Source organism: Pristis pectinata, chromosome 1 (assembly GCF_009764475.1).
Source record: "Pristis pectinata isolate sPriPec2 chromosome 1, sPriPec2.1.pri, whole genome shotgun sequence".
Classification (NCBI taxonomy): Eukaryota; Metazoa; Chordata; class Chondrichthyes; order Rhinopristiformes; family Pristidae; genus Pristis; species Pristis pectinata.
The window spans coordinates 66,898,523-66,912,183 of record NC_067405.1 but is presented as its reverse complement, the minus strand read 5'-3'; the positions used below and the strand labels follow the sequence as shown (position 1 = coordinate 66,912,183).

Genomic DNA, 13,661 nt, shown 5'->3' with positions numbered 1-13,661 from the left:
CAAAATAGTGCTGATCCTGGAAATCTGAAATAAAATTCTGATGAAAAGTCATCGACCTGTAGTGTTAACTCTGTCTCTCTCTCCACGGATGCTGCCTGACCTGGTGAGCATTTCCAGCATTTTCTGTTTTTATTTGTCCAATTTGTTCTGCTTGGGAGGCTGGTCGTTCATTTTATCATCTTTTAAGTTCTTGACACATTTAAAATAGAATTTGAATTTAAAAATCCCTATTCACCCCGCTACAACTTTTCTTCAAATCTGTTACAAATTAAAATGTAAACGAAAGTCGGAAAAAAATCGCACTTGGGAATCTCCAAATCTCGTGTCAACTGGCCTTCATTTAGTGTTCTTTCCAGTGAAGCAGAAGACACATCAATCGCAAAGTAATAAATAATTTACGGTCCAGGTTAAGACTATGTTTGCCTCGCGACCACCTAAAAACTCGAGAACACCTGTTAAAAAAGTAACACGGTTAAAAGGATGTGCTTGAGATAAATGAAAGGGTGGATGCATTATTCACTGGTTATCTACGAACTGTAGGATTTATTTTGATCATGTGATGTTAAACAAATCTCGTTTTGCCAAACCAGTGAGCACGATATTCCTGAAAGGAAGCTCGACTTTAAGATTGCGGAGATCAGATACAATTCAGCATTATAATCTGCCCAAATCCTGTCGCCTGATATCGAAATAATTTTGATTTTGAAAATGGCTAGGCTTGGACTCTTCTCCCGCCGGTCGAACGCGTGCCGGTAGTATTTATGTTCACAACGAATGAATTTTTAGTTTCGTGTTATTGCTGAATTATGGATCGGACCAATGCTGCAAATGTGTGTTTATATTGAGCATTTGTTAAGAATTTAATGAAGAAAAAGAAAATTATGACACAAGAGATTGCAGATGCTGGAATCCAGAGAGAAAACAAACTGCTGGAGAAACTCAGTGGGCCAAACAGCATTTGTGGAAACAAAGAGACAGTCGACGTTTCCGGTCGGGACCCTGCATCAATAAAAGTGACAAAAAAAATGATGTCAACGATGCAATGTTATTGACCTCCGTCTAAACGTCCTGTGCATTACACTGTGCCCTACCCGTAACACTTAATGACGATGTCATTTCGGGAAGAATTTCCGGATAATGAACAATTTATTGTTAAACCGCAATGCCATTCTAAATTAATGTCATCCCGCCATTAAAGGATTAAAACTAAAACAGTTTATATTTGAATTATTTTGTCCTTTACACTTAAATCCCCCAAATCAATATAGCTAACTCGTAATATTAAAATGCTAACCTGTTTACAGCGGTTTGAAACATTTTTTAGAAGCTTTCCAAGACCAGGGTGATGTCAAATCTCGACACAGGTACATCTTATACCTGGTATATTGACATATCAAGTGCTCCAACCTGCCTATCCTATCGGGACATGGAGCAGCCGGTGTACAATCTGTCCCCCACTCCTTGTTATCACTCAAGTCAAAATCTCAGAAACAAAGTGGGACTTCAACATTTCGTGATTTAAAAAAATAAATTTTAAAGAGTCAAGGATCATTTTACAACATGCAATACGTTAAGTCTTGCTCTTCTTAATAGAACAGTTAAAATCTTCCTTTTAGTAATGCAGCAGTTTAAGGATTCTACTTCCTGGTTCGCATTAAATGCACCTAAAGACAACCGTCTGATCAGAATTATACCAAGTATAGTTGTGATCTGGATATTCAAACTGCATGACCAAAGTTTCTCAATGAGAAAATCAGATCAGCTACAGAGGTGCGTATATTTACCCAACACCGAGACATAATCTGTTCCCAGCGGATTATAATACGAAATTTCTGTTTTTAATTGTTCGACGCTATTTCAGATGAAATAGTGAATTGAGAAACACATTGAGAGCGCATTGTTGGATTAAGGTGGTTTCCATCAAATCTAGCAATTCCACACATTGGCCAATTTTTGAACCATTATCAATGTTGCACCCAGGACTTGTCTAATTTATACAATAATAATAATGGAAAGGGTTTAGTTATCGGTTTGTCTTTACATTTGTTACTGCAACTAATTAGTTAAGAATCATTCAGAAACAAACTGGATCTCAGCACATGGAAACTGCTTCCTTGCCTTTGCCGTCTAGCAATGTTAAACATAAAGATGCGAACTGAGTACGTGGAATAATACGCATTGTTATTCGTTGTTACTTTTTTTATACACATCAAACCGGGGAAGGGTCCAAACGTGAAATTAGCACCCTCTAGTGTCAGTGTTGCGGAATGAAACTAATCAGATGTTCACGAGGATTAACACAACATATTTATTCTGACTGCGATCTCCAAACCCAAGTTACAAAGTGACTTCACACACCACTGGTGACAAGAGGAATCAGAAAAACGTTTCGAAGTGGATTTACTCACGAATCCTTAGAGTTTTGTTTGTAAAATAAAGCGGAACAAGTGCCCCAATCAAACGGATCAGACACAAATTGAGTTTATATAGCGCCCAAAAGCAATAAAAATACTTTTAAAATACAAGCTTTTATATTTGGTGCCTTTAAAATCCTCCTGATTAACTTGATATTGGCAGCAGCGGTCAAGATTAGTACAGAGGACGATCTTGTAGGATTACCAAAGCAGATGCCATTAGTGTGCACATTTGACGCAAATTAATTATAAAAGATTCGAGTACTTCAAGCGAAGTTTACAATATCATCTGACAACCATTTCACAGGTAACAGCTCTGTATAGCCATCAACCCACGAAGCATAACAGAATAATGGTTTTCAGAGAAATTTACGTTTAATAGTTAAAGACAGAGCGGAAAGTAAGTTAGTAGATTTGGGGAACATAGAATGATTTAAGCGAAAGTTTTATTTTAAACAGAAAACGGGGGTCTGGTGCTTTGCCGAAACCGGGAATAGGAAAATAACATGCCTCTGTGGAAAAACACAGTCTTAATGACAAAGTTCATCATTAGATTTTTCTTAGCAGCCACTGTTGTCATGGAACTGAGAGTGACCATTGCTGTTCCCCCCCCCCCCCCACCTTCACCCCACTCCAAATAAAAATCCTCAGCGGGGAAAACCACAATGTTCTGCTCATTCCTTCGCTTAACCATTGGGAACCGACCCCAATCTGCCCGGAATTAAAACTCGGACAACGATCAATCCGATTTAAATGCAAATTCCCTTTGCTTTAAGTACTTCCGGAATTGATAAATAGACCGTCGGTTCATTTGAGTTAAATGCTGTTTACCAAAAACATTGATTATATTGATTGTTATACGCTCTCACACCGCCTCGATGTCTGCCACCATTCGTAACGTAAATGCGTACCCGAGGGAAAGCCTGTGCGGATAAACCCTAAGATTTACTTTGCTGAAAGTTTTCCTGGAGGAATCGAGCAGTGGTGGCAAAAGATGCACAAGTCAGGAGTGCTACCTCGCAGAGATATGGCTGTTGGCGTTTAAAGATTTAGGGGGCTAATTTTGAATAGAACTGTCCTAGTTTTTCAAGCGGCGCAATTATTACTTCAGGTTATGTTTGAAAGTTATATATATATATATCCCTCTAAAACTCGATCCCATTAATATATTCCGTTACATTTCCCTTTACAAACTGCTCGATCTCAATGCATCTCACACGAATTTTCAACAAAAGGTCTATTATCAGGTAACAAAGTAATACCTTTCTCTATTTGTTTAAAATTTGCAAAAAAAAGAGATATTGTTTCGCATCTCTTTTTCCCCTCCTTCCCAGGGAAGTAAGTGAAAGGCGCTGGTGATCCCGCGATTGAGATTGGGAATTAATAACACATTAAAACACAAACGAGCCATTAAATGATCGCGTGATATGAAAACGTCCGCAGAATCTAGCCGCCAGGGAAATGAGGAGTCACGAACCTGAGTGCATCACATGCTATTCAAACGCTATTCACCTCGCTCTGTATTGATTCCCTCCGGGTTGTATGGCTACATAATAACCGTATTTTGGGCGGAAGGTGGGGGTGAAATAATGCTTTAAGTACCTTTTCATCTAATTCTCTCTTTACACACACACACACACGCACGCACACACACACACACACACACACACACACACACACACACGACTGATTATTATTCCAAAAAAAATCCTCTATTCAAAAATAATTGCATTATATAATTCCAAGTTTTCGAGGTGAGTTTTGGAGTCACGAGGTGTACCTCATAACTCATCCCGAAGACTTGGAATTATGACTTGGAGAGAAGGTGAGAGGAAGGAGTTGTAAAATCTAATTTAAGGCTGGGAGTTTGAAGCTGTGAATCTTTCTGTGCCAGTGGAAATCCTTGGCGACAGAATGTGGAGCCATTTACAAAAGTGGGATAGAACAAAGCTTGTCTGGGTGTCAAATGTTGACTTTTCTTCCTACGACGGCCGTGACTCCAGTAATACAGGAATACATTTTACTTATTTGTTTGAAGACTATGTACCAACAAAGAAATTCTTGAGTTGTCACTTTTGTGAATGAACTGAATGTTTAATTGTTAACTTAGGGTAAAGTTAAGTGTTTGTCGTTAAATTCAATAAGATGCAACAAATATAGCAGATATTATTGTGCCAGTTACTATTAATAATACGAAACAATTTTAAAAGGTGAAATTGTGGGTTACCGTGGGAACGGCACGCAGGATTGAAGAATCCTATAGTTCCACTGGGAATCGGAATCTCAGACAGAAATACTTGGGAAAAGACGAAGAGAGACAAAAAGTGAATGAGTGGCCTCGGTGTGGACTCAAGGGACGGTTGTCCAAAAACACACACACTTGCCATTGAAAGATGGAGCAGCGATGACAAGATTTCACAAGCGTTCGGTATTTTTACAGTTTACTGTAAATTCTGAGGCTTCACAACCTAACCCAACCCCTCCCGTCGCAGGGCCATGACAATCTGATCGGCGAATAGCAATTGTTAACAAGATAAAAATAATCTTTTTTTCAAATAGCCCGAATCCCTAATAAAATTGTGTAATTTAAAAAGGATACGAAAGTTAATTATTATATTCTAAACTTACATTGTGTTGTACGCAATGGTCACCTAATATTGACAGGGAGCGTGATTACTAGCAAATTATGGTCCTCGTTTAATGACTGGGGCGCTGTAATTAGATGCCGGTTTACCAACCCAAACTTACTTCTTAATAATATATCATAGGATTAATATAATAGAATTCAAGTAGTTGTAGACATTTCCGGATTTTGTCGTTACAGCAGGTTTGTCTTTCGACACAGAACATCTCAAACCTGAATTGGGAAGGGAGGGAACCGTATCCCGCATTTCTAAGCAGTTTGAACAATTTGCAGAACTCGGTGGCAATATTCCGTTTTTTTTCAATTATCAGGGAACCAAGATGAGCCAAGAATTGAGTTAGGACTGATTAGTTTAACAAGATAGGCAAGTGTTCTTGTTTTGTTAAAGGCAGGGCCGTGCCATCAGCTGATAACTACACTCCTTCCGTGGCCGTTCCATTCTCATGAGTTTGATCGTTAACTTCAGTGCGGGTCACCGGCATCTAACCTCTTGGTACGCTGCTTGGGAATTATTCAATTGTTTAATGAGTGTGTCTACAGATGTTATTTCGCCATGAACGTTCCTGAAGTTGTTTGGCCTTTATAAATTGGATCGTGGTTGTAAGGACAACTCCACCCCAGTGTGAAGGTTGGTGGAAGGCTCTGTAGGCATGGCGTATGCATAGGCACAAGATCCCGGGCATCAGGACTTAGGTGCCACCAGTCACAGCTCACACGTCGCCTGTAGATTTTCCTACTTGCATTTCATTCAATGCAATCAATGTATTTTTAATACTGTCAACGATGTGGTAAAATTTAGCAACAGACTTCCCGTTTTACCTGTCAGCCCGTGAAGGAGCATTTCATCGTAGCTGAAACTGGAAAACGGGGTTACACTTCTTTACTCGGTTTGGGCACGTTTTCCCTGTGTGCTCGACTGTACACAGTCAATAACTGAGGGGGGTTGGGGGTCTGCGCGCCCTGACATCTCATAAATGTTGCTTGAGATGCACGGACCTGGGGTTGTCTTCATGCGAAGGTGTTACTTCGCTCAAGGGTTGGGAGTTGGGGCCGGGGAGAGAGAGAGAGGGAGCAAAAAAGAAAGACAGAGAGAAGAATAGATGTGTACTCCCAAGGGAAGTAAACTCGACTCCTGGACAGTCCTGAGAATATCTCAAGCACGTTCGAAAAATACATCTCCGGGGATAAGTTTAATAATAATATTACAGACTGCTTGGTGTGAATGGAGCGGCGCTGGGCTGAGAGAGGGGGTTCGGAGGTGCTTCCAAATTTAACATCCATCCTTATTGTAAATTGAATTACCGTACTACTTTTAGTGCAATTTGCATTTTCCACCTCCTGATATCAAATTCCTTGGGCACACTCGCCTCTCCCCGACTTGGTAAAAATGACCTATTAATGTTTTGTTGCCTTTGGCACCGAAAGAGAGGAAGAGTAAATTTGGGGATAACTGTCTCTCTTTTAATTGCAGGAGTGTAATATATGACGTTCTCCACGGCTGGCTGAATTTTTTTTCCCTGACTAAAATATTATCTTTAACTGTCAGCCTCCTGAAAGAGTTGGCCCCTCCTACACCCCTGTCGCAGCCAATCACAGACTCCTGCCACCTCCGCACTCGTAACAACTTTCCAGCCACTCTTATTCCCAATAATCAGCCAAAAAAGTTGAGAAATACTTGGTGAAGTTTCTGACTCTACCAAACCCGGTCCCCATTTTAGGCGAGAAGGGGGTTCTTTCCCGGGTTTTATTCTGCAGCGGGGAGAGAAGTCCCTTTGCTTCTTTGATTCTGTTTCTACTTTCCTTCCCGCAACCCCCTCTCCCAGGGCGGTGTGGCATGCCGTCAGACATCATGCAAGAAAGCCCGAGCAGTGCCCCTGTTTCTCCGGCGGACAGTCTAGCGAGCAGCGAGGAGGAGGCGGACAGACAGCAGAAGAGGTACGACATCAAGAGGAGGTACAGCAAAAAATCCAGCGAGGACGGGAGCCCGAACCCCGGCAAAAGAAACAAAAAGTCCAGCCCAAGCTCGCAGTCTTACGAGGAGCTGCAGAATCAGCGGATCCTGGCCAACGTGAGGGAGCGCCAGAGGACTCAGTCTCTCAACGAGGCGTTCTCGTCGCTCAGGAAAATCATCCCCACCCTGCCGTCCGACAAACTCAGCAAAATCCAGACCCTCAAGCTGGCCGCCAGGTACATCGACTTCCTCTACCAGGTCTTGCAGAGCGACGAAATGGACCAAAAAATGTCCAGCTGTAGCTATGTGGCCCACGAGAGACTGAGTTACGCGTTCTCGGTGTGGAGGATGGAAGGAGCCTGGTCAATGTCGGCCACCCACTAGCGCCCAAACCGGTACGTGGACTCTTTTTTAATTTTACTCCTGCAGTTTGCACCCTGTGTCCTGGAGATCGGTAGAAATGGAGAAGGGGGGAGGGTGGGGGGCAGCGGGGGTGGCAGACTGAAGCACACGCTTACTGTTTTTGAAACAGTTGCGGAAACATACACTCTGTCTCTTTACAGAATAAACTCTGTTCCCAGATCTTTCACTTCTGATGGCTAACTCTTTTCTTTAGAATACAGTAACACTAACCAGACCCCGTCATTTTCTCATTACAACGTCCTTACAGATTACAAATTTTAGTCTGGACTGTCTATTTGCAAACAAAATATATTTCCCCAAAGGGAATAATTCTAATGTTAAAAATGTGAGCGCCCGCTGACTGGTCGGGCTTTATGTTTACCAACGTCATTCACAAAAAGTAAATAGTTTCAAAAAGATTGATGAAGTTGAGTGAAAGTTACAGCGGATGAAGTCTGAATTTAGGTTATTTATATGTTAAGTAATAAATTGGATTTCAATATTATTTTCGGTGATTGTGAAAGACTATCACGAACTTCAGGGTTTTGTTTTAAATAAATATTGGATTTGGGAAGACCAGTGCGCCAGAGATGGATGTGAATCCCAGGATGATAATAATCTCCATCAGGATTGAGAACAGGATAATAACAACAGCTGAACATTGGGACCGATCTAGTATCGCACCGTGTTTCCGTTAGCAAACTGTAAATATTCACATGAAGGCGATTACTGGCTGTTTAGAAATTGTCTCACCTATTTAATCAACCTAATGTTCGCAATGCTACTATTGTCAATATAAAATAAATGGACAGTGCAAACAAGACATTATATCATATTACTTGCAAATAAAAACTTCCTCCCACCACACCAGGACGTGCATTCATATATATATATATATATATATATATATATATATATATATATGCTGTGTATTTTCTTTCTGTGGTTTGCTCGTTTAGTGTATGAGATTAGTGGTTAAAGTTGCCTTTCTGGTTTGTGTGTTGACAGGCTGTTAAAAAGGTTGCTGGAATCGACGGAGGGAGCTGGTGTTGAGTGGGATTTCTCTTCCCACAGACGGCCACACTGAAATATCGGCCACGTCTCAGCAGATACTCGCTTTGAACTCTCAAAGAGTCCTTCCAGACTGAGCAATGAACTAAAGTTTCTAACTACGTGACAACAACAAGCAGTGATTTTTAAAGATGTGAAATATCGTCGTTTAGTATGGAAAGAGTGTGCTGGCAATCGGATGAATCTGCATTCAGGAAGGACATCGTTCACACTAGACACGTTTGGGATCCTTCTGTACATTTTATGCTTTAGAATAAACATAGTCGGTCGCTGAGGTTTATCATGGAGATAATTTAGAGAGAGAAAAAATACTGAAGCGCATACAATGGGACCAAAGCAGATCAAGAAAAGCAAACGTAAAATATCAGCACCTGTGGTACTGCATGTTCGCCCCGAGTAAACCTGGAATTAGCAAAGCTTCACATTATTGCTGTTTTTTCTATCGCGTGTAAATCTTGCTAGTTTATTTATTAAAGTTTTACCACCTATTGAGTGTACGAGGCAGTTGTATGGTAAAAATTGTTCTGGAGATTCAGAATTAGTCCTCTTTAATCGTTTCTGTGGGAAGGGGTTGCATGTTTTAAGCAAAAGTTAAAAAACTCTCGGTATATTAAAGCCAATTTAGCAATACAGTCAATTGTAAAAACTCTCATTTCCGAATTTTTAAACTCTATTGTGACAGACAACGGAAAAGTAGAATTAGACAAAACTTTAGAAATGATAAGAACAATATTGTTTTAATTCACTATCCTTACTTTTTTCTGAAAATTCCAGATAATATGCTTGGATATTATACGTCAAGGATTAGCAGATATCCATAATATGTCACCCGTGTATGTATATGTGAATATGCTGAGCACATCTGCAGTAATAATAGATAATCAGCAAAACAGCCCGAGCCTGCGGGAATTCAATCCTAACGACTAAAACAGAAAGTAAGGCAACCAAGCTCACCAAATGGAACCTTTGCACCTAACTCCAGATCAGAATTAGCTCAATCACTCGCTTGTATCTGGGACATAGAATGGACCAAGTCAGTATGGAGAGTGAGCCAGATTGTTCAAGGTTTCAAGGCCTGCTGTTTTTTATAAACAATGTGTGCTGGTTCTGTAGAATTTCCTCATGAATGCGAACTGAAGGTATCTAAAGATCTTCATATAAACACAAAGAAAACAGGTTTCAAGTTTTAGAATCTGTTAGTCAGTTTCACATTAAGAGTTAGAACATGGCTAACTCTTCTTAAAAACCTAGATTTTTAAAACTGATTTTACAGATCTCCCTGCGCCAGGTCTTGAGAAAGACAGATGACAAACAAATGTGCCTCTGGGATATTTATATATATATTATAAAGTAAACGTGCAGTAAAGTATTATGGAAACAAGTTAGTGAAGCAGATAGCATCCGGAGACGGGACGTCTGTGAAACTGGACGTTCAGATCACCCCTGATATTGTAGCAGGCGGGAGAGAGGGAACAGGTTGCCAGCAAGGATCCTACAAGACGCAGAGCTCTGTCGATAAAGACGGGAGGAGGGCTCCAAGTGCTGGCCGTTCACAACAAAAAGGTCGCCAATTAGTTTCCCGGGGTTGTCGGGAACAGTCGCCAAATTGGAGAGAATTAACCATTTCATGGCAGGCTAGGGGTCCAAAAATGAGCTCATTTGAAAACACACGCGTGATCTTTGATGTCCATTGAATTTCCTTACCTGACTTTCCTCCTTTAGACCTTCCCCCTGCCCACCATTTGCCCCACTCTCTCTTTGACACATATTGGCCAGACCTTTACCGGGGCCCTTTAAACTCCTCGATTTGTAATATGACATCCCGCCCATTATCCTTCACCGTTACCTCTCCAAACACACACAAAAAACTCCTACTTTCTGGAATGCCGATACAGAGCCGCTACTAGCTGAAGGTGATGCCAGGCATAGGATGCAGCGGTGAATCCCGCAGCGCCCTGTCCCCACACCCCTCCTCCGTTATTTTCCCTGTCTACAAATTGAAGCTTGTAGCCATCTTTTCCGGATGTTGTTCATAACATCTAAAGAGGCGACTTTAAGGAACCTACGCGACGAATAGCCTCCCTTCCTTTGCACTAGGGGGAGGGGGGGGGGGGGGATTGGGGATCACTGTGTTAAAGATTCAATTCTGGCTCCATTTCGCATTTCTGGGCGTTATTCCCAATACTCTTCTTTCACTTTCTTCAACACCCCCTCCAACGCATTCACTCCATTCCTTCCATGGAATGCAGGTGGAAATCAAACAGTTGGCCCACCTCTTACCATCGTGCGAGAGTTAGAGAGGGGCGGGTAGATATAAAATATATAACAAGTAGAGATATGGGGGGGGGGGGGGGGGGGAGAAGGGAGTGAAGAGAGAGAAAGAAAGAGAGAGAGAGAGAGAGAGAGAGAGTAGATAGATAGATCTGAAAGGTCCAGTCGATAGCAAGCCCCATTCCAGCTTCACCTTCAAGGACTCCCATTTCCTGCCCATTTGGAAAAGAAGGTGTGCAGCATATATCGATGACAGTGAGCGGGTGGTAGAATGTGTGTGTGCGCGCGCGCGCGTGTGTGTGTGTGTGTGTGTGGGGGGGGGGGGGGGGGGGGTTGGGGGTGTATTTGCAGAAAAGGCTAAACTGTACATTACCGCGTCCAGTGGAAAATATGGGTTTCAATAGCGGAAAAAGTCTCAAACCGCATGAACTGAAATTCAACTTCAGTTTGTTTACTTGTCAGAATAGGGATAGTCTACAGCACATTTGTGTTCCAACTGCCCAGTAACCGATGTTATAAATAATTACAAAACCCAACTATTTGACAAGGTTAAACTCTTAGGGGATCCTGGGGTTATTCTACCATCTAATGATGCATCGCTTAATCCAGGATAGTACAGAGCGATTGGGTTAAATACCTAGTTTGAGTTTTAGAGGGAAGATATATATTTTAACAAACTTCGCACATTGCAAAATTTTGCTTGATATATATTACGGTCTTTACACTGATTGAACACCAAATGTCTCCAGGCCAGGGCCCGAATCTGGGCAGTCTGCGAGTTGGGGGACTTGCAAATGGCCTCATTGCTTCCGACCCAAGGTGGACAAACTGGCCAAGCATGCTTCTCCTCACTTTTGCTGGAAGTCAAAAGGGCCCACTCCCACGGTGAAGTTCCCAGTCTGAACTTGCGCCCACCTGTCCGAGGCACCATCCGCGCTCATCTCCAGCTCTACCCCTTCAATCTTCAGTCTCTTCAGGAAATACATTGAGATTAGTTTGGGATGAGAGTTGGTGGGTCACCACGGTGATCACAACATTCAATATACTATCTTTCGATTTGAAAGATAGTCTTTCCCCCCAGCCGCCCCACTTCACTGTGGAAACGGAACATGCATCTTTGGTAGGATTTAGCGCCACTGTTAAGTTCATGTTAAGTACCTAGCTTCAGAGTCAGTGATCGTGAGGAGACTCATCAATGAATGAATCTGAACATTTTATTGATACGACAGTGCACTTTCAATCACTTAAAATTATAGAACCAAGATTAGGCATCAATTGACTATCAAATCTTTACTCACGAGACCCATAAAGTATCCAAAAATTTCCCATAACATTTCTACTTCTCCTTTTCTGTATCGTCATAAAATGGCTCCACTACCAGACATGTCTCTTGAGTTTTCTGACCTGAGTCACTTCATGTCTGGAGTCCACCTCGCTTACCGTCTTATCCCTACTTTTGCCACTGTGAGTGAGTCAAAGTGCAAACCGTGTATATAATGGATCGAACACTGTTCGCCATTACGCAAGTATAACAGGGAGCCAGGGCGTTTTAAAACCTCAAATGTGCACTGAATCTTGGAGGCAGCACCACATATTCTGGTAAAAATGTCGACGAATCGAAACACGTGGCAGCTGCCAGACAAATATAAACACATTTCTGATCGAGGCATATTTTAACTTGATATGATCTTCGCAATTAGGAGGTGCATACCTCTTCTATCCGGCACGGAGGTGGGAGAAGCACCCATTCACTTGTTGCAGATGAAAACTTTAATTTAGAAATGATACAAAAACGTGAATCCTTTCTAAAGGATTCGCTGATCTTTTCCGGATGTTGTTCATAACATCTAAAGAGGAAGCTTTAAGCGACGGAATCGCCTCCCGGATTGCTGCCATACTAAACCTTTTCCAACCTCTTCTTCCCGAAATGTCTCAATACAATTTCGTGTCTTGTGGAATTAACTCCGCCAGAATTAACTAGTGCATTCTGTGCATGATCAAAATGTTTAACTTCCAACGATTCTGTTACTAACCGGCTAGTCTGTTACACGAACTGGATGAAGCCACCTTCAGCTTCATTTACGCTCTTCCTAAAAACATGACAAATAAGCGAAGGCCATAATACGTAGTGGGAATCAGGAAGCACTATTTTCGACCGAATGTTTGCGAGAGTGTTACTGTAGGTTTCTCTTGGTTCCTTCATTGTATGTTTTATATCTTTGCACAACTATTATAAAGCATGCTAAAACTATCTGCGGGAAAAAAAACTCTCTACAAAAATGGAAAGTGGAAGTTGTGGAGTGAGAGAGTGAGAGTGAGAGAGACCGAGAGACTATTCCAGGTGTGGTGCGGCGTGTTCGCAAACCCCAATTATCGCCTGGTAAAATGAAGAGCTTTGTTTAAATTCGAAGTGTTATCCATCCTTCATGGGTCAAGGCCAGAAAGACGATATCCATCGCTTGTTCTTTCGTCCTAAATCATGTACATTTAACCTGCGAACCCCCCAGATGACCCGACACTAAACCTGCGCTGCCTGCCTGTTTTGCCGTTGAACCAGGGAGATTAAAGGATTTATGGATCACGGCAGAGTTTTCTGATCAGCGAGTCTGTGTAAAATGGAAGAAAGTTTCTTGCCTTAGATTAGGCAGCTCTGTCAAATTAGATTTTAAGCATCTTGGTATCATTTAAATTCACATTTATTCCTATTTTTAAAGCTTAACAATCTGTACTTTGAATTAGCCAATAACCATTTTATCATTAAATGTGTAATATTCTGTAATATGCAATTAATGAACATTATGCAGGTAAATGTGTGTTCACTTGAAGCATATATTTAATGGTTCAGAGATTTCAGTGTGTTAGCATCCACCGGATTTATCGTATATTTTATTCTAAAGAAGTATAATTA

At 41.5% G+C, this 13,661-nt stretch overlaps 1 protein-coding gene across 1 annotated transcript; it reads left to right on the top strand.

The window, feature by feature from the left end:
* Nucleotides 1–5,639: 5,639 nt before the first annotated feature.
* Nucleotides 5,640–9,060, top strand: twist2. Its single transcript, XM_052020638.1, has 3 exons — nucleotides 5,640–5,686; nucleotides 6,882–7,404; nucleotides 8,420–9,060. The coding sequence occupies exon 2, from the start codon at nucleotides 6,893–6,895 to the stop codon at nucleotides 7,391–7,393; it is 501 nt and encodes a 166-aa protein (XP_051876598.1). The 5' UTR covers nucleotides 5,640–5,686; nucleotides 6,882–6,892; the 3' UTR covers nucleotides 7,394–7,404; nucleotides 8,420–9,060.
* The last annotated feature ends 4,601 nt before the right edge of the window (nucleotides 9,061–13,661 follow it).